This window comes from Triticum dicoccoides, chromosome 7A, assembly GCF_002162155.2.
Source record: "Triticum dicoccoides isolate Atlit2015 ecotype Zavitan chromosome 7A, WEW_v2.0, whole genome shotgun sequence".
NCBI classification, from domain to species: Eukaryota; Viridiplantae; Streptophyta; class Magnoliopsida; order Poales; family Poaceae; genus Triticum; species Triticum dicoccoides.
In genome coordinates, this window is record NC_041392.1 from 522,442,920 (window position 1) to 522,470,175 (window position 27,256).

Sequence of the window (27,256 nt, forward strand, 5' to 3'; positions counted from 1 at the left end):
TCTAATAATGATGATCATCACACTTCTATTGATTACAACATAATGATTACAACTCGATACTAGAACAAGATATGACTCTATATGAATGGCTCCGGTGGTGTACCGGGATGGTGCAATGAATCAAGAGTGACATGTATGAAAAATAATGCATGGTGGCTTTGCCACAAATACGATGTCAACTACAAGATCATGCAATGGCAATATGACAAAAGTAAAGCATGTCATGATGATGATGATGATGATGATGATGGAAGTTGCATGGCAATATATCTCGGAATGGCTATGGAAATGCCATGATAGGTAGGTATGGTGGCTGTTTTGAGGAACATATAGGGAGGTTTATGTGTGAAAGAGCGTATCATATCACGGGGTTTGGATGCACCGGCGAAGTTTGCACCAACTCTCAATGTGAGAAAGGGAAATGCACGGTACCGAAGAGGCTAGCAAATGGCAGAAAGGTAAAAGTGCGTATAATCCATGGACTCAACATTAGTCAAAAGAACTCATATACTTATTGCAAAAATTTAGAAGTCATCAAAAATCAAGTACTACACGCATGCTCCTAGGGGGATAGATTGGTAGGAAAATACCATCGCTCGTCCCCGACCGCCACTCATAAGGATGCACAAGCCAGGTACACTTCGTGTTTCAAATTTGTTACACAACTTTAACCATACGTGCATGCTACGGGACTTGCTAACTTCAACACAAGTATTTCTCAAATTCACAACTACTCAACTAGCACGACTATGATATTATCACCTCCATATCTCAAAACAATTATCAAGCATCAAACTTATCTTAGTATTCAACCCACTAAAAAGAAAGTTTCACATATCTTGAATACCAAGTATATTAACATTAAGCAAATTACCATGCTATTAACGACTCTCAAAATAATCTAAGTGAAGCATGAGAGATCAAGTTTCTTTAAAACAAACCACCACCGTGCTCTAAAAGATCTAAGTGAAGCACTAGAGCAAAATTTATCACGCTCAAAAAGATATAAGTGAAGCACATAGAGTAAACTATCAAGCTCAAAAGATATAAGTGAAGCACATAGAGTATTCTAACAAATTTCAATTCATGCATGGCTCTCTCAAAAGGTGTGTACAGCAAGGATGATTGTGGTAGACTAACAAGCAAAGACACAAATAATACAAGACGCTCCAAGCAAAACACATATCATGTGGTGAATAAAAATATAGCTCCAAGTAAATTACCGATGGAAGTGGACGAAAGAGGGGATGCCTTCCGGGGCATCCCCAAGCTTTGCTTTTTTGGTGTCCTTGGATTATCTTGGGGGTGCCATGGGCATCCCCAAGCTTAGGCTCTTGCCACTCCTTGTTCCATAATCTATCAAAAGAATTCACTCAAAACTTGAAAACTTCACAACACAAAACTCAATAGAAATCTCGTGAGCTCCGTTAGAGAAAAAAAAAGACTACTTTAAGGTACTGTAGTGAACTTGTTCTTTATTTTTATTGGTGTTAAACCTAATGTGTTCCAACTTCTCTATGGTTTATAAACTATTTTACTAGCCATAGATTCATCAAAATAAGCAAACAACACACGCAAAACAGAATCTGTCAAAAACAGAACAATCTGTAGTAATCTGTTACTAACGCAAACTTCTGAAACCCAAAAAATTCTACCAAAATTAGACGACCTGGGAAATTTGTTTATTGATCAGCAGCAATTGGAATCACTATTTTATCACGTTCTGGTGATTTTTGAAAATTCGGGCACTGAGCGCAAAGATTCTGGAAATTACAGCAAGATCAAATAACTATCTTCCAAGAAGATCTAATAGGTTTAACTTGGCACAAACACTAATTAAAAGATAAAACCACATCTAAACAGAATCTAGATGGATTATTTATTCCTAAACAGAACCAAAAACAAAAAACACAAAATACAATTGGGTTGCCTCCCAACAAGCGCTATCGTTTAACGCCCCTAACTAGGCATAAAAGCAAGGATAGATCTAGGTATTGCCATCTTTAGTAGGCAATCCATAAGTGGCTCTCATGATAGATTCATATGGTAATTTTATTTTCTTTCTAGGAAAGTGTTCCATGCCCTTCTTTAAGGGAAATTGGAATTTAATATTCCCTTCCTTCATATCAATAATTGCACCAATCGTTCTAAGGAAAGGTCTACCAAGAATAATAGGACATGAAGGATTGCAATCTATATCAAGAACGATAAAATCTACAGGCACATAATTCCTATTTGCAACAATAAGAACATCATTAATTCTTCCCATAGGCTTTTTAATAGTGGAATCCACAAGATGCAAGTTTAGATAGCAATCATTAAAGTCACGGAAATCTAGCAAATCACACAAAGCTTTGGGGATAGTAGAGACACTAGCACCCAAATCACACAAAGCATAAAACTCGTAATTTTTAATTTTAATCTTAATTGTAGGTTCCCACTCATCATGGAGTTTTCTAGGGATAGAAACTTTCAACTCAAGCTTTTCTTCATAAGATTGCATTAAGGCGTCAACAATGTGTTCAGTAAAGGCCTTATTTCGACTATAAGCATGAGGAGAATTTAACACGGATTGCAACAAGGAAATACAATCAATTAAAGAGCAATTTTCATAGTTAAATTCCTTGAGATCCAAAATAGTGGGTTTAGCAATATCTAGATTTTTATTTCTTTCAATCCCTTTTTTATCAATTTCATCATCAGGATCTAAAAACTCAGAATTCTTAGAATGCCTTCTAGGTAAGGGAAGATCATAATCAGATTCATCAAGATTCACATTGCAAAACAACGATTTAATAGGGGACACATCAATAACTTTCAGATCTTCATCTTGATTTTCATAGTTATTCGGTTTAGCGGCCATCTTATTGACTAAGGTGGCTTGCATATCCGAAATTTCAGCGGTCATTTTTTCAAGATGAGCAATTTGGGCTCTTACACCATCAAATTCTTTGGACATATCATCGAGCTCTTTATTCATATAACTCATAAAACTCTTTTGTTCCTTAAGCTCGTTTCTAAAGAAATTATTATGCTCAAATTGCAAGACCATAAACTTCCTTACATTGTTTTTGATATCTTCTAGCCTTTTAAGGTGAAGATCACCAAAATTAGGTAAGGCCATCGTGACGAACAAGCAAGCAAACTAACACACGAGCAAACAAAAGGCAAAGGGAAAGAGAGGGCGAATAAAACGGCAAGGGTGAAGTGGGGGAGAGGAAAACGAGAGGCAAATGGCAAATAATGTAATGCGAGAGATAGAGATTGTGATGGGTACTTGGTATGTTGACTTTTGCGTAGGCTTCCCCGGCAACGGCGCCAGAAATTGCTCGTTGACGGGAGAGTAAATCTTGACTTGACTTGGCGTAGGCCTCCCCGGCAACGGCGCCAGAAATGGCTCGTTGACGGGAGAGTAAATCTTGACTTGACTTGGCGTAGGCCTCCCCGGAAACGGCGCCAGAAATGGCTCGTTGACGGGAGAGTAAATCTTGACTTGACTTGGCGTAGGCCTCCCCGACAACGGCACCAGAAATCCTTCTTGCTACGTCTCGAGCTAGTGTTGGTTTTCCCCGAAGAGGAGGGGGTGATGCAGCACAGTAGCGTAAGTATTTCCCTCAGTTTTTGAGAACCAAGGTATCAATCCAGTAGGAGGTCACGCGCAAGTCCCTCGTACCTGCACAAAACGGTAGCAACTCGCAACCAACGCTTAGGGGTTGTCAATCCCTTCACGGTCACTTACGAGAGTGAGATCTGATAGAGATAATATTTTTGGTATTTTTGATATAAAGATGCAAAGTAAAAAGTAAAAGCAAAACAAGTAAAATAAAGTAATGGAGATTGATATGATGAGAATAGACCCGGGGGCCATAGGTTTCACTAGTGGCTTCTCTCAAGAGCATAGATATTCTACGGTGGGTGAACAAATTACTGTTGAGCAATTGATAGAATTTAGCATAGTTATGAGGTTATCTACGTATGATCATGTATATAGGCATCACGTCCGTGACAAGTAGACCGACTCCTGCCTGCATCTACTACTATTACTCCACTCATCGACCGCTATCCAGCATGCATCTAGAGTATTAAGTTAAAAATAGAGTAACGCCTTAAGCAAGATGACATGATGTAGAGGAATAAATTCATGCAATATGATAAATACCCCATCTTGTTATCCTCGATGGCAACAATACAATACGTGCCTTGCAACTCTTTCTGTCACTGAGTAAGGACACCGCAAGATTGAACCCAAAGCTAAGCACTTCTCCCATTGCAAGAACTACCAATCTAGTTGGCCAAACTAAACGGATAATTCGAAGAGACTTGCAAATATAACTCAATCATACATAAAAGAATTCAGAGAAGATTCAAATATTATTCATAGATAAGTTGGATCATAAACCCACAATTCATCGGTCTCAACAAACACACCGCAAAAAGAAGATTACATCGAATAGATCTCCACGAGAGAGGGGGAGAACATTGTATTGAGATCCAAGAAGAGAGAAGAAGCCATATAGCTACTAGCTATGGACCCGAAGGTCTGAAGTAAACTACTCACACTTCATCGGAAGGGCTATGGTGTTGATGTAGAAGCCCTCCGTGATGGATGCCCTCTCCGGCGGAGCTCCGAAACAGGCCCCAAGATAGGATCTCGTGGATACAGGAAGTTGCGGCGGTGGAATTAGGTTTTTGGCTCCCCCTCTGGTCTAATGGGGGTACGTAGGTATGTATAGGAGGAAGGATCACGTCGGTGGAGCTCCGAGGGGCCCATGAGGCAGGGGGCGCACCCAGGGGGGCGCACCCTCCACCCTCGTGACCTCCACGGAAACTTCTTGGAGTAGGGTCCAAGTCTCCTGGATCACGTTCAGTGAGAAGATCACGTTCCCGAAGGTTTCATTATGTTTGGACTCCGTTTGATATTCTGTTTCCTCGAAATACTGAAATAGGCAAAAAACAGCAATTCTGGGCTGGGCCTCCGGTTAATAGGTTAGTCCCAAAAATAATATAAAAGTGGAAAATAAAGCCCAATATAGTCCAAAACAGTAGATAAAGTATCATGGAGCAATCAAAAATTATAGATACGTTGGAGACGTATCATACTGCTACTTATTTTTCTATTTTTCTAAATATTCCAAAACGGAGAAATATTGCCTTAAAATTGTTTTGGAGTCGGTTTACTTACCGTACCACATACCTATTCCTTTTCGGAGTCTGAAACGCTCCGAAAAGTGTCCCTTATGTATTCCTCCGGGGTTACGGTTTCAATAATATTGGTTTCAATATTTATGGGATTACCTGAGATATAATGTTTAATTCTTTGACCGTTTACCACCTTCGAATTTGTGCCTTCAAAGTTTTTGATCTTTATGGCGCCAGAACGATAGACCTCTTCGATAACATAGGGGCCCTCCCATTTAGAGAGAAGTTTGGCTGCAAAAAATCTTAAATGAGAGTTGTATAGCAATACATAATCACCTACATTAAACTCACGCTTTTGTATCCTTTTGTCATGCCATCTTTTAACTTTTTCTTTAAACAACTTGGAATTTTCATAAGCTTGGGTTCTCCATTCATCAAGTGATCTAATATCAAATAACCTCTTCTCATCGGCAAGTTTAAAATCATAGTTGAGCTCTTTAATAGCCCAATATGCCTTATGTTCTAGTTCGAGAGGTAAGTGACATGCTTTTCCATAAACCATTTTATACGGAGACATACCCATAGGATTTTTGTATGCAGTTCTATAAGCCCATAATGCATCATCAAGTTTCTTGGACCAATTCTTTCTAGACCTATTAACAGTCTTTTGCAAAATTAATTTGAGCTCTCTATTGCTCAACTCTACTTGACCACTAGATTGTGGGTGATAAGGAGATGCAATTCTATGATTAACATCATATTTAGCAAGCATTTTACGAAAAGCGCCATGAATAAAGTGTGAACCACCATCAGTCATTAAATATCTAGGGACTCCAAACCACGGGAAAATAACTTCTTTAAGCATTTTAATAGAAGTGTTATGATCAGCACTACTAGTTGGAATAGCTTCTACCCACTTAGTAACGTAATCAACATCAACTAGAATATGTGTGTATCCATTAGAGGCAAGAAAAGGTCCCATATAATCAAAGCCCCAAACATCTAACGGTTCAATAACAAGAGAATAATTCATAGGCATTTCTTGACGTCTACTAATATTACCAATTCTTTGACATTCATCACAAGACAAGACAAACTTACGGGCATCCTTGAAGAGAGTAGGCCAATAAAAACCAGATTGCAATACCTTATGTGCAGTTCTATCTCCAGCGTGGTGTCCTCCATAAGACTCGGAATGACACTTGCGTAGGATCTGTTCATGTTCATGCTCAGGTACACAACGTCTAATAACACCATCTACTCCTTCTTTATAAAGATGTGGGTCATCCCAAAAGTAATGTCTCAAGTCATAGAAAAACTTTTTCTTTTGCTGGTATGTGAAGCTAGGTGGTATAAACTTAGCAACGATATAATTAGCATAATCAACATACCATGGAGTACTACGAGAAGTACTTATAACATTTAATTGTTCATTAGGAAAGCTATCATTAATAGGTAGTGGGTCATTAAGAATATTTTCTAACCTGGATAAGTTGTCTGCAACGGGGTTGTCAGCTCCCTTTCTATCAACAATATGCAAATCAAATTCTTGTAGCAAGAGAACCCATCTAATAAGTCTAGGTTTAGCATCTTTCTTTTCCATAAGGTATTTAATAGCAGCATGATCAATTTGAATAGTTACTTTAGAATCAACAATATAAGATCTGAACTTATCACAAGAAAATACAACTGCTAAAAGCTCTTTTTCAGTAGTAGCATAATTTCTTTGAGCATTGTCTAGAGTCTTACTAGCATAATGAATAACATTTAATTTCTTATCAACTCTTTGCCCTAAAACAGCACCTACAGCATAATCACTAGCATCACACATAATTTCAAAGGGTAAATTCCAATCAGGTGGCTGAACGACAGGTGCAGAGACTAATGCTTTCTTAAGTATTTCAAATGCTTCTACACAATCATCATCAAAGACGAATGGTATATCTTTTTGCAATAAATTAGTCAGAGGCCGAGAAATTTTTGAGAAGTCCTTAATGAACCTCCTGTAAAATCCGGCGTGACCAAGGAAACTTCTTATACCTTTGATGTCCTTGGGACATGGCATCTTTTCAATAGCATCGACCTTGGCTTTATCAACTTCAATACCTCTTTCAGAAACTTTGTGCCCCAAGATAATACCTTCATTAACCATAAAGTGGCATTTTTCCCAATTCAAGACAAGATTAGTTTCTTCACATCTCTGCAAAACTCGATCAAGATTGCTCAAGCAATCATCAAAAGAGGAACCATAGACGGAAAAACCGTCCATGAAAACCTCACAAATATTTTCACAAAAGTCAGAGAATATAGCCATCATGCATCTTTGAAAGGTAGCAGGTGCATTACATAAACCAAAAGGCATACGTCTATAGGCAAAAGTACCAAAAGGGCATGTAAAAGTAGTCTTTGATTGATCTCTAGCCGACACAGGTATTTGAGAGAAACCAAAATAACCATCTAGAAAGCAATAGTGTGTATGTTTGCATAATCTTTCTACCATTTGATCAATAAAAGGTAAGGGGTAATGATCTTTCTTAGTAGCTTTATTTAATTTGCGGAAATCAATTACCATCCTATAACCTGTGATAATTCTTTGTGGAATCAATTCATCTTTATCATTAGGAACAACAGTAATACCTCCCTTCTTAGGGACACAATGGACAGGACTTACCCACTCACTATCAGCAACGGGATAGATTATACCTGCCTCCAGAAGCTTTAGTATTTCTTTTCTTACCACTTCTTTCATTTTAGGATTCAGACGTCGTTGAGGATCACGAACTGGTTTGGCATCTGCTTCCAAATTTATTTTATGTTGACATAGAGTGGGACTAATGCCCTTAAGATCATCAAGAGTATATCCAATAGCAGCACGGTGCTTCTTCAGAGTTTTCAATAATCTTTCTTCTTCATGCTCTGAAAGGTTAGCACTAATAATAACAGGATATATCTTCTTTTCATCAAGATAAGCATATTTAAGATTATCAGGCAAAGGTTTAAGCTCAAACACGGGCGGGATCACCCTTGGGTGGAGGAGGATCCCCTAAAATTTTAACAGGCAAATTATGTTGCAGAATAGGTTCCTGTTTAAAGAATACTTCATCTATTTCCCTTCTTTCATTCATGAACATATCATTTTCATGGTCTAGCAAATAGTGTTCTAAAGGATCACCAGGAGGAACGGCGATAGAAGCAAGACCAATAATTTCATCCTTACTAGGTAATTCTTCCTCACGATGTTGTTTGCTAAATTTAGAGAAATTAAACTCATGAACCATATCATCCAAGCCAATAGTAACAATATTCTTTGTGCAATCTATGGTAGCATTGACAGTATTTAAGAAGGGTCTACCAAATATAATGGGACAAAAGCTATCTTGTGGGGAACCAAGAACAAGAAAATCAGCAGGATATTTAGTTTTCCCACACAAGACTTCAACATCTCTAACAATTCCAATTGGTGAAATAGTATCTCTATTGGCAAGTTTAATTGTGACATCAATACCTTCTAACTCAGCAGGTGCAATTTCATTCTTAATTTCTTCGTATAAGTCAATAGGTATTACACTAGCACTAGCACCCATATCACATAAGCCATGATAACAATGATCTCCTATTTTAACAGAAATAACAGGCACGCCTACCATAGGTCTATGTTTATCTTTATCACAAGGTTTAGCAATTCTAGCAGTTTCACCTTCGAACTGAATAACATGTCCATCAATATTATTAGACAAGAGATCTTTAACAATAGCAATATTAGGTTCCACTTTAACTTGCTCAGGAGGTGTATAAGTTCTAATATTGCTTTTACGAACAACAGTTGAAGCTTTAGCATGATCCTTTCTTCTAACAGGGAAAGGTGGTTTCTCAATATAAGAAGTAGGAACAATAGGATCATTATAAGTGACAGTCTTTTCTTCAACTTTAATAGGTGCAGCTACTTTTACTTCTATGGGAGGATGATATTTAAACCACTTCTCCTTAGGGAGATCAACATAAGTAGCAAAAGATTCACATAAAGAAGCTACTATCTCAGAGTCAAGTCCATATTTAGTGCTAAACTTACGGAAAATATCGTGTCCATAAAAGATTTAACACAATCAAACTTAGGTGTCATACCTGACTCCTTACCTTCGTCGAGGTCCCAATCTTCAGAGTTGCGTTTAATTCTATCCAATAAATTCCATCTGAATTCAACAGTCTTCATCATAAAAGAGCCAGCACAAGAAGTATCGAGCATGGTGCGATTGTTTTTAGAAAGCCGAGCATAAAATTTTTGAATGATCATTTCTCTTGAGAGCTCATGATTGGGGCATGAATATAACATTGATTTAAGCCTCCCCCAAGCTTGAGCGATGCTTTCTCCTTCGCGAGGCCAGAAATTATATATATAATTGCGATCACGATGAACAAGATGCATAGGGTAATACTTTTGATGAAATTCCAACTTCAATCTTTTATAGTCCCATGATCTCATATCATCACATAGCCTATACCATATCAATGCGTCTCCCTTCAAAGATAAAGGGAAGACCTTCTTCTAGGCAACATCATCGGGTATACCTGCAAGCTTAAATAGTCCACAAACTTCATCCACATATATTAAGTACTCATCAGGATGCTTTGTTCCATCTCCTGTAAAAGGGTTAGCTAGCAGTTTTTCCATCATACCCGAAGGAAATTCAAAAGGAGTTTCATTTTCAATAGGTTCAGTAGGTTGAGGAGCAACTCTTTGCTCTACTGGATGGGGTGAAGATACCCCGAACAAGCCCCTCAGAGAATATTCCATAGTAACAAGTGACAGTAAATTTCAGCACACTATATAAATTTTTCCTTACCAAATTCCACCTACCAAAGGCGCTACACTCCCCAGCAACGGCGCCAGAAAAGAGTCTTGATGACCCACAAGTATAGGGGATCTATCGTAGTCCTTTCGATAAGTAAGAGTGTCGAGCCCAACGAGGAGCAGAAGGAAATGATAAGTGGTTTTCAGCAAGGTATTCTCTGCAAGTACTGAAACAAGTGGTAATAGACAGTTTTGTGATAAGATAGATTGTAACGAGCAACAAGTAACAAAAGTAAATAAAGTGCAGCAAGGTGGCCCAATCCTTTTGTAGCAAAGGACAAGCCGGAACAAACTCTTATAATAGGAAAAGCACTCCCGAGGACACATGGGAATATCGTCAAGCTAGTTTTCATCACGTTCATATGATTCGCGTTCGATACTTTGATAATTTGATATGTGGGTGGACCGGTGCTTGGGTGCTGTTCTTACTTGAACAAGCATCCCACTTATGATTAACCTCTATTGCAAGCATCCGCAACTACAACAAAAGTATTAAGGTAAACCTAACCATAGCATGAAACATGTGGATCCAAATCAGCCCCTTACGAAGCAACGCATAAACTAGGGTTTAAGCTTCTGTCACTCTAGCAACCCATCATCTACTTATTACTTCCCAATGCCTTCCTCTAGGCCCAAATAATGGTGAAGTGTTATGTAGTCGACGTTCACATAACACCACTACAGCCTAGACAACATACATCTTATCAAAATATCAAACGATTACCAAATTCACATGACTACTAATAGCAAGACTTCTCCCTTGTCCTCAGGAACAAACGTAATTACTCACAAAGCATATTCATGTTCATAATCAAAGGGGTAATAATATGCATATAGGATCTGAACATATGATCTTCCACCAAATAAACCAACTAACATCAACTACAAGAAGTAATCAACACTACTAGCAACCTACTAGCACCAATCCCGGACTTCGAGACAAGAATTGGATACAAGAGATGAACTAGGGTTTGGAGATGAGATGGTGCTGGTGAAGATGTTGATGGAGATTGCCCTCTCCCAATGAGAGGAGCATTGGTGATGATGATGGTGATGATTTCCCCCTCCCGGAGGGAAGTATCCCCGGCAGAACAGGTCTGCCGGAGCTCTAGATTGGATCCGCCAAGGTTCCGCCTCGTGGCGGCGGAGTCTCGTCCCGAAAAGTTCCTTCTGATTTTTTTCTCATCGAAAGACTTCATACAGGAGAAGATGGACGTCGGAGAGCCACCAGGGGGCCCACGAGGTAGGGGGGCGCCCTAGGGGGGTGCGCCCCCCACCCTCGTGAGCAGGGTGTGGGCCTCCTAGCCTTCATCTTTGGCGAGGATTTTTCTTTATTTATTTTAAGATGTCCCATGGAGTTTCAGGACTTTTAGAGTTGCGCGGAATAGGTCTCTAATATTTGCTCCTTTTCCAGCCCAGAATTCTAGCTGCCGGCATTCTCCCTCCTTATGTAAACCTTGTAAAATAAGAGAGAATAGCCATAAGTATTGTGACATAAAGTGAAATAACAGTCCATAATGCAATAAATATCGATATAAAAGCATGATGCAAAATGGACGTATCACATACCCATATCTACTTAAGTCATCAGTGAGGGTGAGGACATAACGGTAACCACCACGAGCCTCAACACTCATTGGACCGCACACATCAGTATGTATGCTTTCCAATAAGTTGGTTGCTCGCTCCATTGTTCCGGAGAACGGAGTCTTGGTCATTTTGCCCATGAGGCATGGTTCGCACGTGTCAAATGATTCATAATCAAGAGACTCCAAAAGTCCATCTGCATGGAGTTTCTTCATGCGTTTGATGCCAATGTGACCAAGGCGGCAGTGCCACAAGTATGTGGGACTATCATTATCAACCTTACATCTTTTGACATTCACACTATGAATATGTGTAACATCACGCTCGATATTAAATAAGAATAAACCATTAACCAGCGGGGCATGACCATAAAACATGTCTCTCATATAAATAGAACAACCATTATTCTCAGATTTAAATGAGTAGCCATCTCGCATTAAACGAGATCCAGATACAATGTTCATGCTCAAAGCTGATACTAAATAACAATTATTGAGGTTTAAAACTAACCCCGTAGGTAAATGTAGAGGTAGCGTGCCGACGGCGATCACACCGACCTTGGAACCATTCCCGACGCGCATTGTCACCTCGTCCTTCGCCAGTATCCGCTTATTCCACAACTCCTGTTTTGAGTTACAAATATGAGCAACTGCACCAGTATCAAATACACAGGAGCTACTGTGAGCGCTGGTTAGGTACACATCAATAACATGTATATCACATATACCTTTGGTATTGCCGGCCTTCTTATCCGCTAAGTACTTGGGGCAGTTCCGCTTCCAGTGACTGTTTCCCTTGCAATAAAAGCACTCAGTCTTAGGCTTGGGTCCATGCTTTGGCTTCTTCCCGGCAACTGTCTTACCAGGCGCGGCAACTCCCTTGCCGTCCTTCTTGAAGTTCTTCTTACCCTTGCCTTTCTTGAACTTAGTGGTTTTATTCACCATCAACACTTGATGTTCCTTTTTGATCTCCACCTCCGCTGATTTCAGCATTGAATATACCTCAGGAATGGTCTTTTCCATCCCATGCATATTGAAGTTCATCACAGAGCTCTTGTAGCTAGGTGGGAGCGACTGAAGGATTCTGTCAACGACCGCATCATCTGGGAGATTGACTCCCAACTGAGATAAGCGGTTGTGCAACCCAGACATTTTGAGTATGTGCTCACTGACAGAACTATTCTCCTCCATCTTACAACTATAGAACTTGTCAGAGACTTCATATCTCTCGACCCGGGCATGAGCTTAGAAAACCATTTTCAGCTCTTGGAACATCTCATATGCTCCGTGCTGCTCAAAACGCTTTTGGAGCCCCGGTTCTAAGCTGTAAAGCATGCCGCATTGAACCAGGGAGTAATCATCACTACGTGACTGCCAGGCATTCATAACGTCTTGAGTTGCTGGGAAAACAGGTGCTTCACCTAGCGGTGCATCAAGGACATATGCTTTCTTGGCAGCTATGAGGATAATCCTCAGGTTACGGACCCAGTCCGTGTAGTTGCTGCCATCGTCTTTCAGCTTGGTTTTCTCTAGGAACACGTTGAAGTTGAGGGCAACATTAGCGTGGGCCATTTGATCTACAAGACATATTGCAAAGTTTTATACTATGTTCATGATAATTAAGTTCATCTAATCAAATTATTTAATGAACTCCCACTCAGATTGACATCCCTCTAGTCATCTAAGTGATACATGATCCGAGTCAACTAGGCCGTGTCCGATCATCATGTGAAACGGACTAGTCATCATCGGTGAACATCTCCATGTTGATCGTATCTTCTATACGACTCATGTTCGACCTTTCGGTCTTCCGTGTCCCGAGGCCATGTCTGTACATGCTAGGCTCATCAAGTCAACCTAGGTGTATTGCATGTGTAAATCTGGCTTACACCCGTTGTATGCGAACGTTAGAACCTATCACACCCGATCATCACGTGGTGCTTCGGAACAACGGACCTTAGCAACGGTGCACAGTTAGGGGGAACACAATTCTTGATATTTTAATGAGGGATCATCTTATTTATGCTACCGTCATTCTAAGCAGTAAAAACATGATAAACATCACATGCAATCAAATAGTGACATGATATGACCAATATCATTTTGCTCCTTTTGATCTCCATCTTCGGGGGGCCATGATCATCATCATCACCGGCATGACACCATGATCTCCATCATCATGATCTCCATCATCGTGTCTTCATGAAGTTGTCTCGCCAACTATTACTTCTACTACTATAGCTAACGGTTAGCAATAAAGTAAAGTAATTACATGGCGTTTTCATTGACACGCATGTCATACAATAAATTAAGACAACTCCTATGGCTCCTGCCGGTTGTCATACTCATCGACATGCAAGTCGTGATTCCTATTACAAGAACATGATCAATCTCATACATCACATATGTCATTCATAACATCCTTTTGGCCATATCACATCACACGGCATATGCTACAAGAACAAGTTAGACGTCCTCTAATTGTTGTTGCAAATTTTTACGTGGCTGCTATAGGTTTCTAGCAAGAACGTTTCTTACCTACGCCAAAACCACAACATGATACGCCAATTTCTATTTACCCTTCAAAAGGACCCTTTTCATCGAATCTGATTCGACTAAAGTAGTAGAGACAGACACCTGCTAGCCACCTTATGCAACTAGTGCATGTCAGTCAGTGGAACCTGTCTCACGTAAGTGTACGTGTAAGGTCGGTCCGGGCCGCTTCATCCCACGATGCCGCCGAATCAAGATAAGACTAGTAACGACAAGTAAATTAACAAAATCGATGCCCACAACAACTTGTTTTCTACTCGTGCATAGAAACTACGCATAGACATAGCTCCAATACCACTATTGGGGATCGTAGCAGAAATTTAAAATTTTCTACGCATCACCAAGATCAATCTATGGAGTCATCTAGCAATGAGGGAGAGAGGAGTGCATCTACATACCCTTGTAGATCGCGAGCGGAAGCGTTCAAGAGAACGGGGTTGATGGAGTCGTACTCGTCGTGATCCAAATCACCGATGATCCTAGCACCGAACGGACGACACCTCTGCGTTCAACACACGTACGGAGCGGAGACGTCTCCTCCTTCTTGATCCAGCAAGGGGGGAGGAGAAGTTGATGGAGATCCAGCAGCACGACAGCGTGGTGGTGGAAGCAGCAAGATTCCAGCAGGGCTTCGCCAAGCGCTACTGGAGGAGGAAGAGGTGTCACGGGAGGGAGAGGGAGGCGCCAACGCTTAGGGTACGGCTGCCCTCCCTCCCCACCACTATACATAGGGGTTAGGGTGGCGCATGCCCCCTTGGAGATCCCATCTAAAGGGGGGGGCGGCGGCCCCTCGGGGGGCAACGGCCCCCTTAGGGTTTCCAACCAGGGGGCGCATGCCCCCTCGGGGGGCAACGCCCCCCCTAGGGTTTCCAACCCTAGGCGCCTTGGGCCCTTGGGTGGGGCGCACCAGCCCACCAGGGGCTGGTTCCCACGCCACTTCAGCCCATGGGGCCCTCCGGGATAGGTGGCCCCACCCGGTGGACCCCCGGGACCCTTCCGGTGGTCCCGGTACAATATCGGTGACCCCCGAAACTCTCCCGGTGGCCGAAACTGGACTTCCTATATATAATTCTTTACCTCCGGACCATTTAGGAACTCCTCGCGACGTCCGCGATCTCATCCGGGACTCCGAACAACTTTCGGTTAACCGCATACTAATATCTCTACAACTCTAGCGTCACCGAATCTTAAGTGTGTAGATCCTACGGGTTCGGGAGACACGTAGACATGACCGAGACAACTCTCCGATCAATAACCAACAGCGGGATCTGGATACCCATGTTGGATCCCACATGCTCCACGATAATCTCATCGGATGAACCACGATGTCGAGGATTCAATCAATCCCGCATACAATTCCCTTTGTCTATCGGTACGATACTTACCCGAGATTCGATCGTCGGTATACCGATACCTTGTTCAATCTCGTTACGACAAGTCTCTTTACTCGTTCCCGTAACACATCATCCCGTGAACAACTCCTTGATCACATTGAGCTCATTATGATGATGTCCTACCGAGTGGGCCCAGAGATACCTCTCCATCATACGGAGTGACAAATCCCAGTTTCGATTCGTGCCAACCCAACATATACTTTTGGGGATACCCGTAGTGTACCTTTATAGCCACCCAGTTACGTTGTGACGTTTGGCACACCCAAAGTACCCTTACGGTATCCGGGAGTTGCACAATCTCATGGTCTAAGGAAAGGATACTTGACATTAGAAAAGCTTTAGCAGACGAACTACACGATCTTGTGCTATGCTTAGGATTGGGTCTTGTCCATCACATCATTATCCTAATGATGTGATCCCGTTATGAATGACATCCTATGTCCATGGTTAGGAAACCATAACCATCTATTGATCAACGAGCTAGTCAACTAGAGGCTCACTAGGGACATGTTGTGGTCTATGTATTCACACATGTATTACGATTTCTGGATAACACAATTATAGCATGAACAATAGACAATTATCATGAACAAAGAAATAGAATAATAACCATTTTATTATTGCCTCTAGGACATATTTCCAACACTTTATGCATCCTATATGTCTTTGCAATCTCCAAGGTTCTCATGGTGTTCATCCTTTCTCTTTTCTACTGAGTGATTTCAACTTCATTAATCTCCTTTGTGTACCTTCTTAGCTTCTCAACCATTCAACGGCCGTTGATTTCACTCGTTTGTGAAAGAAGCAACTTAGTTTTACTACTTCCTCTTCTCATTCCTAAGATCTCGGGGCGAGATCTCTTATAAGTGGGGGAGAGTTGTAACAGCCCGAGACCGATGCTCTAGATGCCTTCCGTTATATTTTGTTAGAGCCACGTTAATTATTTGCTTGTTGCAGTCATCATTCCTCCTTGTGATAGGCGTTGGGATTTTCCCGAAGAGGAAGGGTGATGTAGTATAGTAGCAGATAGTACTTCCCTCGCTAGAGAACCAAGGTTAATCGAACCAATAGAAGATTCACGCAAACAACTGTCGACCATACCTGCACACACACACACACACAAATACTTGGAAGAATAAAATCACATTTCATATTCATGAAGATGGTGGATTGACACAAACCTATGTGAAGTTAGTTAGAACTTAAACATATTGATATTTTTCTAATACAATTCTTGCATCATGATGTATCTTTCACCTTTCACAAATCCTTTGCATAATAAAAAGCTAATGGTGTTGATGATGGGCAAGGGATGTTTGAGTGCAGGCGGTTGCACTGTAGTAAAGCATGAATGTTGGGGACGGTCCATGCACCAAGTGTATACGAGACAGGGTGATGCCAACCATCATTACAAGTTTACTGAATTACAAATGCGAAGAGAAGTGGCAACATAGATAAAATCACTAGGGACATGCGACAATTTGTTTCTCCCGTTGTAAAGCACGTGCATATTTCCTAATTTTAAGTTTTTTTTTAGGGCATCCTAATTTTAAGTTAAAAGGTAAAATTTCATAAAAAAAGAGAGGCTAAAACAACCCCAAAAAAAGCCTGAAACAAGTCAAAACTGCTAAAAGGGCCGACTTGAGCCACTTGCCGGGCCATGCTGTGCTAAAAGGGTCGTGGCGTGCCGGCTTAAGCCTGTGATCTGTGGCAGGCCGAAAGCCAGCCTGGCCCATATATATTCGCGTGCCGTGTTGTGCCAAAAACCCATGCCCCCATGCCCATGGGCCGGCCCTATAAGCACGGCACATATGTCTAGGTTTGCCCTTGAATAACCGCCCCTTTTTTCTCTCCTTTTTCTCCCATCCAGAACCAAAGACCCAGCTCACTAGCCCCCTCCGGAAGGTCTAGAAACCTGCTAGTGATGGCACGCGTCGCTGCCGCTAACCTGCGTGGTCTGGTCGGCATTGGAGCGGCGGGTCGGCGCCGGGTGACCGCCTCCGTCGTGACGCACCGCGCGACACCCGGCGGGCGCGGGTTCCGGGCCGCGGCCTCAGGCTCTGTGGGCAGGACGACGCCTGAATCCTCCTCTTCGTCCTCGTCGGCTCTACCACAGTTGCAGCCGCGGCGCGGCTTGGCGACGAGACGAGCGGTGCTGCGTGACTTGCTTAGCGGCGGCTTCGAGAGGTAATTTAAAGGTCCAATGAACACCCCGCCTGGTGATGCCTTAATGCCCGTGTGCGCCACTGGCGTGTTCGTGGAAACCCATGGATGCTGGCCATATCTAGATGCTTACCGGCGGGCGTTCAATCTGGGTTTGTGCCACCGCCGCGCCGAGAGCTCCATTGACAGATACCAATTGGATAAAATGCTAGGGAATGTCGCCATACCATCTATTCTGAAGCGCTGACTGAAAAGAAGAGGCGATTCAGTTGTGCTTCATTAGCTTCTGAAACATCTCAGAGAGTTACTTTTGTACTACAATCCTAGCAATATGAGCTACTGTATTTCATTTTGAATACTTCTAAAAAATAATTACACTACGATTAAATTTATCTTCTAGCCATTGACCTCCAGGTAGCTTGTACGTGCAATTCCTTTCACTTCATGTGCTCATGATTCTTCGTTGTATTAAGAGGTTGACATACTATTTGGATTGATGTAATATAAACAATTTGTTGCCAGTGAGGATGGTAATCTGAGCTGTGGATATTCAAGTTTTAAGGGGAGGAGACCTACTATGGAGGATCGCTACGACGTAAAGTTCGCTAAAATTAAGGGACAGACAGTTAGCCTGTTTGGTGTATTTGATGGTATTATCTTAAAACTTGCCTTCATTAGTCTGTGATTCATTGGCTACCATGTTTATGCTTTTAAAATATTTGGTACACTAGGTCATGCAGGAGCACTTGCTGCTGAATATCTAAAGGAACATCTGCTTGACAACCTTATCGAGCATCCTCAGTTCCTGAGAAACCCAAAGCTTGCTCTAAGTAATGTGTTTTTCCTTCTGTTTACTATACCTTCTTGCATAGTAAGGCCCTTACCAGTGCCACATCATACTTATCTTATCACTGTTGATTACTTTAAAACAGAGACGGCCTTCCTGAAAAGTGATGCTGATTTCTTAGAATCGGTAACCACTCCTTATAGGGAGGATGGTTCGACAGCTTTGGCTGCTGTTTTGGTTGGTGAACAGCTTTATGTAGCAAATGTTGGCGATTCACGTGCTATCGCTTTAAAAGGTGGCAAAGGTAATATTTTTCTTATCGTATTTTTGTTAGTGAAGATCCTTCTTTCTGATATCCAATACAACCAACAACTGCCAATGCTTACTCTACACTGAAACTCTCTGCCATCCAGTGGCTAGCATATCCTTGTAATGTAGTTAATAGTACAATTAAACTTGCTTAAATGATACTCCCTCCGATCCATAATTCTTTTCGTGGAGGGAGTATTTGCTAGGGATTTGACATGTGTCTTCTGAGTCCCAGTTATGAAATGAGTGCTTTTCAGTTATTTATTTTAGTGTGTTAAGGAATGAATACTCTGGCCCACTAAATACTAAATTCAGTTATTGACTGTTCACCTCAGCTTTTTTTAATTCTTCCATACATGCATACATTGTTATGTTGCTATATTGCTCTACAAATTTTGAGCACTAATTGTTCTCTGGTTCCGTCTTACCCGTGAATAATATAAAAAGACATGGTTGTCACTGTTTTGTAGCTATCCCACTCTCAGATGACCATAGACCTAACTTAAAGGATGAGCGAACGAGAATTGAGAATGCTGGAGGTGGCGTTAGTTATGATGGTAAGACTTCGTTCTTACAGTACTCTTCTGGTATTAGCTAGCTTCAACTTAATTGGATGTAGAAGCTAGCCAGAATCGAGGTATTACCTTAATTATTTTCTTGAGGCATCAATGGGGAACTATAAGTCAACCTACATTTTTTCCTTATTCAAATCCAAAGTTTTTAAAATGGGGAAATTACACGAGTAATTGTGTACATGTCTAACACCACATGTCTCCTATTTTTCTATTAGTTGAAGGTTCTTTACAAATACTGTTATCATTTTGGTTTGTTTTTCTGTTTTCGTACGAGCTCTTCTGCAGGTTTTACTTGGAGGGTTGATGGAATTCTGGCAATGTCCCGTGCATTTGGCAACCGTGGATTGAAGAATTATGTGATAGCAGAGCCTGACATTCAGGTATCTAATTTAGTTCTGTGTTAATTCCCAGTCCCTGGAACTTCAGTATTATTGAGGAAGGAACCGGGGGTTTCCTCGTGCTGTTTTTGTTTTTGTAGACTCAAATATCCATTTCCATGCAATTGAGGAATAATGAATTCCCACTTTATGGACCATCAACCTGAGAAGAAAGGACGAATGCCCACTTCACAGACCATTGACCTGAATTCAAATGGATTTTCCGCAGTCCTTCATAAACTGCAATTTCAGTCTGTCTAATAAAATTATGTCGTTTACTGATTGATCATGTTAGAAAATATGGGGATGGTGGCACCTTTAATCACCTGTGATCTGGACCATTGCTTGCTGGATCAAACAGTTGGAATTTTATAATTGTCCTGTAGATAGATAATTGCCCGTGCGTCACAACAGGTATAAATATTATAGTATGTTAGCCTGCAATTCACCTGCCCGTATTAATGTGATTGTGTAAGGAAATATGATTTTATTTGGTAAATACGTATTGGTAGCACTTATTGGCTTACCTAAGAAATCCGAATTTTATTTGGGAAGTTAATAAAAGGTGGGGCAGTTAAGGTGGTTTTTAGGGAAAACCGATTGAAAGAAACAGAGATAGGAGGGGGGAAATCAAAACGGAAAGGGGGAGGGGAGGACGTAAGTAAGGTTGGACCAAAGATGAGGTGGACGACAGAATGTTACGTTTTTTTAAGTAGGAGAGATTTATTGGATGATGGTAGTAGATTCTTGTTGCAACCTTGACTCCAGTCCTGAAAGCTGTAACTTTAACTTGGGTATCTATATGGGTCTTCCAACTGGAAGTAGAATAATCTAGGCTACTTGCGAAACCAAAAGAAATCATGTATGCCAATATTTTTATCATCCTTCACATGTTTATCTGATATTCTTATGGATGGATATTTTCACATCCTAGTGAGAGACACTCACGTTCACGTCTATTGCTGTCTGCAGCAAGAACTCATTTCAGTGATGCAAGATATGATGTTGTGGTTTTATCTTATAGGCAGCATTCTTTTGTAGAATTTTTCACATTTCCTCCTTAATTTTAGGAGTTTGTGAGGCGGGAGGAAGACTACATTAATTTGTCTCTGAGAGAGGATTCTTTTCCTGGTATTTTGAGTGGGAAGTGAAAGAGGTGTTGTATGAAATGGAGATGTGATTTTTTTTCAGGGAAACGAAGATGGGAGGTTAAGCCCTGTTCTAGTAGTAATAGATAATATTGCTACGATTACATAACAGGGCATGTTTAACATCCTTTTTTGGGTGTAACTATCATATGCGGCTCCTTGGCAAGCCTTCAGGATTTTGCTATTGATGTACTCCCTCCGTTCCTAAATATTTGTCTTTCTAGATATTTCAACCAAGTAACTACATACGGAGCGAAATGAGTGAATCTACACTCTAAAATATGTCTATATACATCCGTATGTGGTAGTCCATTTAAAATCTCTAAAAAGACAAATACTCCCTCTGTAAACTAATATAAGAGTGTTTAGATTACTACTTTAGTATTCTAAACGCTTTTATATTAGTTTATGGAGGTAGTATTTAGGAACGGAGGGAGTAGTTGTTTGCCTGGACTCTGGAGAGGAATGTCAACATGTAGATAGGCAGATTGAATAACGATAACCAACATTGTCAGAATATTATGTGTATATCTGGTAACAGTAAAGTCACAACAATGTTTGTCATATTATACAGCTCATTTCAGAAGGTTAATTTATGAAAAGGGACAAAGGGCCTCAAGCAGTTAACACAACTTCACTGGAAAATGGAAATGGTGTGTTCTGAAGTTTATTTAGATTCTGGAACTTCTGAATGCAGGATTTTTTTAGTATTCTACTGTTAACGCAACTTCACTGAAGGTCTTGCTGTTGGAAAAGTATTTTAAGTGTTACTTGCTGAATCTTTTGTACTGTTCTACTGTAAAATGCAGGAAACGCAGGTCAACAGTGACCTGGAATACCTGGTTCTCGCTACAGATGGTCTTTGGGATGTTGTGCAAAATGAGGTACCTATTTAGCACGGCATATGGCGGCATGACTTGTGTTCGCTAATAATACTAAACTTTGCATCTGGAAAGGTTTAGTAGAACCTTGTTAGTTTTTTTTTACCGATGCATAAACCCAAACACATGGTGGGCCCATAATGGGTTTAGTGATGTAGCTGCATGTTGGCACATTCAATGTGGTGAACATGGTCTTTCATATCATTTGTGCATCTCATTTGGTCCACTGCTAATCAGTATCTCGTGTCTTTTTACAAACAAGGATGTTATTTCACTTATGAGAGCAACTGACGGGCCTGAGGCAGCGGCGGTGAAGCTGACGGAAATGGCCCACTCCCGGCACAGCTCAGACAACATCACATGCATTGTGGTGCGATTTCACCACTGAACAATGTAGGATACGTGACGGAGATTGATGGCAGTGAAGTTTTGTCACTTGAAATATCCGAAAGAATATCTTCCTCTGATCTATGGCACCAACAAGACTTCAACAGCTGTGAAAGAGACTGGCCGATTGGTTGGTTCTTTTTGTAGGGAATTTTTTGCATCTATTATCATTAGTGGAATTGCATCAGATCTGTTAGTAGTTGGGTCCACAAAATCTGGAGAAAACCTCAAACGTGGAACATGATGTTACGTCCGTTCCATCGTCATTTTGCATTCTGGTGCAACAAATGGAGAAGGCCTAGGGCATGCTACTATTACACCACTGCTTCATTATCTTATAATAATAATTGAAGGAGTGTGGAGTGTTTTCTTCGTAGTGTTTTTTGTTCAGTTTAGTTTGTTCACAAAACCGAGGTCTACATGTCATACTCATGTCAATGTCATGAGATCCTAAATTGGATCTAAAAATGCTTTTATGCACCATGCTGAAAAATGGAGGACCGGCCGTGCATGTCTCTTGATGAATCATTGTCACACATGAACACAGACCACATGCACCACTACCTTTTTGCTGTCTCCTTGCGTTGTTCTCCTAAACCAGGTGCACCCCGCTTTTACAGTCAAGCACATCAAATCCTGCAGTCACAGAGCTGCACCTGTTTGCCTCGGGCCTACGCGAAAAATGAGCTTCGAGCGCATGTTCTAGTTCCCGTGAAAAATGGAGGATGGGAAACATTTCCTGAGGAATCGGTGTGGCTATTCCTGTGTACCGAACACCTCTGAAGGAAAGATATCCATTGGAAAGGAAACCTCCACGAATCCTGTAAAATTCCTTTGTCCCGAACACAGTCTAAACGCTCTTGTATTTCTTTACAGAGGGAGTATTGATTAATGCATCTAAAAATGTTGATTATCAAAATTAAATTAGGAAAAGATGTGGCCACTAGCCTTTTCTTTCCTGTAGTAACTTACTACATTACAGTACCACTGCACATGCCTTGCAATAGAATATGCTGTATTCTTTGCCTGGATTTGAAGGAGCGAAAAGAAGTTTATAGAAGGTGAGCAGAATAAAGCCGAAGCACCGAAATCAAAGAATTTTCGAGCCAACAATATTTTCTTTTTTCTTTCCCTGTAAAAAACATTTTTCTTTTGCGGGTAGGAAACATAAACACAAAAGAAATAAATCTTTTGCCACTGCAATCTTTTGCGCCAAACCTCGGTGGTGGCATAGATGAGCGTAAGAGCATCTATAACTAGAGTGGAATGGTCGGTACGGAAGGAAGTTTGAAGGAAGCAACATCCAGGGTGGCTCGGCTGTCAACCCAATCTGGAAGCTACTATGGAAACTGAAAGTCCCAGGCAAAATTAAGGTTCATGTGTGGCGGATGTTACATGGGAGTTATTCCGTGTAAATCTATTCTTGCTAACCGGCATAGAAAAACTACTCCCTCCGTTTCTAAATGTAAGTCCTTTTAAAAAATTTATTACGAACTACATACAAAGTAAAATGAGTGAATCTACACTCTAAAACATGTCTATATACATCCGTATGTAGTCCATAGTGAAATTTCTAAAAAGACTTATATTTAGGAACGGAGGGAGTAATACTGCATGCCCTGTGTGTCAGGAACGTGCTGAAGATATCCGTCATGCTATGTTTGAATGTGGTTGTCGGAGTAATGGGCCACGGGTAGGCTAACCCAGTCCCAGAACTTTTCAAGACATTGGGGCAGACTACGCCCATCGAGACCCCAGGACGAAGTGCTGCCTTCTGAGAGTCGGCAGCGAGGCGGCCGGCTGCCCACTCGCGGCCGAGTCCTAGGAACGACTTCAGGATGAGCCTACTCCTGACTGGCGACTTCCAGAGAAGCCAGCCTTAGGGAGTCGGCCCGCGACGCCAACAACCCCATGCCCTCATAAAGAGGGACGGGACGGGGAGTGGCCACAGTAAGGTCCACTCCCACCCCTTTTTCAAGGGCAGGCGTGGCTACAGTACGCCGTACCCACGGAGATCTCCGCGCGGCGCGACACTGTTGCCATGTCGGCCCTGACATCAGCCCCAGGAGGCGGAGCCCTGTGCCCACGACGGCCTGCTGGTACGACCCAAGGATGATGGGTCCCACCAGTCCGCGGGCGTACGAAAGACGGCGAAAGCACCACCAGTCGGCCCAGATGGGAGTCGGCCACCAGAAGTCGGCCGGCCCCTCCCACGGGCCCCACACGCCATTAATCAGACATGACAAGTAGTGGCCACAGTGATCGCCCGCCAGACGGCGGGGCTGCCACCACGACCTTATGACCGAGCCTGCGTCATTAGAGGCACGACTACAGTAATCTGCAGCCGGCAAGACCCGCCCGCGGCAGACGCGGCCTGTCGGCTCGACACCAAGCCAGTCGGCGGGGCCCACCAGTCGGCGGGCCCCAGGAGTCGCAGATAAGACGGCGGCCAGAGAGACTGACGGCTGGGCCCGCGCCCAGCCGGATTACCATTGTACCCCTGGGGGGTAGGCCTATATAAACCCTCCAGGGCATCCATGCAAAGGGTTGGAATCCATTAGCACTAGACCAGATCATATAGGAAGGAGAGAGCTAGCCTTGCCTTCTCCTACCTCCAGGAAACAGCTCAAGGAGCAACCGTGTAAACACTTTGCCATAGTGATCATGCGGAGACCCCGTAGAGCAGCAGCAGGGGTATTATCTCCCCGGAGAGCCCTGAAGCTGGGTTAGATTCGCCGGCGTGCATGTCTTCGCCTTATCCCGTTTCCAGGCACCGGCGACATTCTACTCGCCCCCACCATGATAAGCCATCCTTTGGCATATGTCGCACCCAACCCCCGACTTGGCGCCCACCATGGGGCCTGGTGCACCGTCGTCCGGAGACCTGCTTTGGACGGGAACCCTTTTTCTCCCTGGCGAGCGCAGCCAGCCCGGCACGCCAGACGGAGTTTGCGCTGACGCGCTGCACGGCGTTGAGATCGCCTGTGCGGCCAGCTGCCTCGCCGATCTTGTCGGCGAGGTTTGCCTCTCCGACGAACCTGCATCCAACGCAGGCACGGGCGGCCCTGAGAGCCTCCTCGCGGGCCTCCTCGACCAACTCCACATCGCCGGCGAGCCTGCCGTGGACTTGGAGTCTGTAGGCTCCACCGACCCGATGCTGGTCGACTCCGACACCGCGTCGCTCGACGCGTTCCCCATCAATGTGGTGGTCTACGACGAGCCTCTCCCTCGCGCGGAGAGCGACGAAAGCACCGTCACCGAGGTGCTCGTCATCGGTCATGACGAGCCTCCCGGCGGAGGAGCGCATGACCCACTTGGCGCGGCACTACAAGACCTGACTGTGCATATTCCGGAAGACGCTGACGCGGAGACGTTGGAGGCGCGCCGCCTTCAGCTCGTCGAAGGCACGAAGAAGCTGGCTAGCATGAGACGCTTGTCAGAAGCCTACCAGCGTGAGATGGATCGTGCTGTGGGTGGCTCGCCAGCCCCAGCCGGGCCCAGCCGCCTTAGCGCGGTCCAGCAGCGCGGCGTGGCCATCGCCAACCTGTTCGGGGCAAGTCGCCCTATGTACGCCACGCCTGCGGAGAACATTCGAGCCGCCCAGGTGGCGGCGGACGAGCCGGACAACTTCGAGGGCGAAGAGCGCCGCCTGATGATGGAGCGAGTCCAGCGGTTCCTCAACATGGCTGCCGCGCAGAACGAGGCCGGTTGCCGCACGGAGGCGCCGCAACGGCAAAACGACGACCTTCGCCGAGATCAAGGCGCGACGTCTCGGACGCCGACTGGCGGCGCCCGAGGAAGGAAAGACAAGGATCCGGCTGTCAGCCACAGTCGGACTCACATTACCATAGAGCGCGACCAAGACGGCCGTCCGAGAGCAGTGGAACGACGGGACGACTGTCCGCCTCCTCCTCCTCGCAAGGAAAGGCGAGTCTCCCTGCCGCCTGCTGACCATCCGACTCTCGGCGACCGCCTTGGCCGCCGAGAGGGAGTCGGAGAAAACGACGCCCGCCACCGGATCGACCGACTTCACCGATCCCTGGCGCTGGAAGAAGAAGACGAGTTGGGTCCGCCTTGTTTCGGGCCCCGCATTTGAGACGAGCCCTTTCCCAAAGGGTTCACGCTCCCAAGAGACACGCCCAAGTACACTGGCTCCGTGAAGCCGGAGGACTGGCTGGTTGACTACTCCATGGCTGTCAACATAGCGAACAGCAACAAGCGTGTCGCAGTAAAATACGTTCCGCTCATGCTCCAGGGCACGGCCCGGACATGGCTGAACAGCCTGAAGCCCCGCAGCATCAACAGCTGGGTCGACTTCACCGAAGCATTCGTTCGCAACTTCACAAGCACGTACAAGCGTCCTCCCAAGCCTCGTCAGCTTTCCTTGTGCATGCAAGGCCCCAACGAGTCGACTCGCGACTACCTCACGCGTTGGGCCGAGCTTTGGAACTCCTGTGAGGGCGTGCACGAGGTGCAGGCTATCGAGTACTTCACCGCTGGGTGTAGAGAAGGCACCCTCCTCAAGCACAAGCTCCTCTGCGACGAGCCAGAAACCCTCAACGAGCTGCTGGTCATAGCAGACAAGTATGCCACGGCCGACTCCTCCATGAAGGCGGAGATTCAAGTTAGCGCAACTGGCAAAGTGGCCCCTCAGACTCCAAGAACTCTGGCAGGAGACGCCAGTCGGCGGCAACAGTAGAACGACCACAAGCGCAAGGCCCCGCAACCGACTTCCAGCAGCTGGCAGGTCGCGACAGTTGAAGACCAGCAGCCGGATGGGCAGCCTCCACCCAAGCGATAGAAAGGTGGCAAGCCCAGCTGGTTGCTGGCTTTCTCATACGAGCAGACTCTGAATGGTCCTTGCAAGTTTCATAGCCGCGTGAAGCTGTCGAATCACACCACCCGGAAGTGCCACTGGCTCACCAGGATCGCCAAAGGAGACGGCCTCCTACCTCCCTCGCCTGCTGGGCAGCAACCTCCGCCTCCGCCCCAGCAGCCGGCTGTCAGGCCAGTCGGCGCAGTACAAGATGAGTACCCCGAAGAGCACGGAGCCTGCGTGATATTTACCAGCGTGGCTGATGATCAACGCAGCAGGCAGCTGCAGCGAC

General features: G+C 43.8%; 1 protein-coding gene across 2 annotated transcripts; it reads left to right on the forward strand.

Annotated features, from left to right (window-relative positions):
* The first annotated feature begins 17,381 nt into the window (after positions 1-17,381).
* LOC119332207 (probable protein phosphatase 2C 56) lies at positions 17,382-22,223 on the forward strand. Of its 2 annotated transcripts, XM_037605387.1 has the most exons (8): positions 17,382-17,708; positions 18,207-18,334; positions 18,416-18,514; positions 18,617-18,775; positions 19,251-19,337; positions 19,641-19,735; positions 21,690-21,764; positions 22,024-22,223. In XM_037605387.1, the coding sequence occupies exons 1-8, from the start codon at positions 17,446-17,448 to the stop codon at positions 22,147-22,149; spliced, it is 1,032 nt and encodes a 343-aa protein (XP_037461284.1). In that variant the 5' UTR covers positions 17,382-17,445; the 3' UTR covers positions 22,150-22,223. The 2 variants fall into 2 exon arrangements, with proteins under 2 accessions (XP_037461284.1, XP_037461285.1); XM_037605388.1 differs by lacking the exons at positions 21,690-21,764; positions 22,024-22,223 and adding an exon at positions 19,834-21,180.
* Positions 22,224-27,256: the final 5,033 nt, after the last annotated feature.

Excerpts from the sequence above, each read along its gene's own strand:
- LOC119332207 (XM_037605387.1), top strand. The coding sequence starts at position 17,446 with ATGGCACGCGTCGCTGCCGCTAACCTGCGTGGTCTGGTCGGCATTGGA. Across the intron at positions 17,709-18,206 it reads CTTAGCGGCGGCTTCGAGAG|TGAGGATGGTAATCTGAGCT; the intron begins GTAATTTAAAGG and ends ATTTGTTGCCAG. Across the intron at positions 18,515-18,616 it reads AAACCCAAAGCTTGCTCTAA|AGACGGCCTTCCTGAAAAGT; the intron begins GTAATGTGTTTT and ends ACTTTAAAACAG.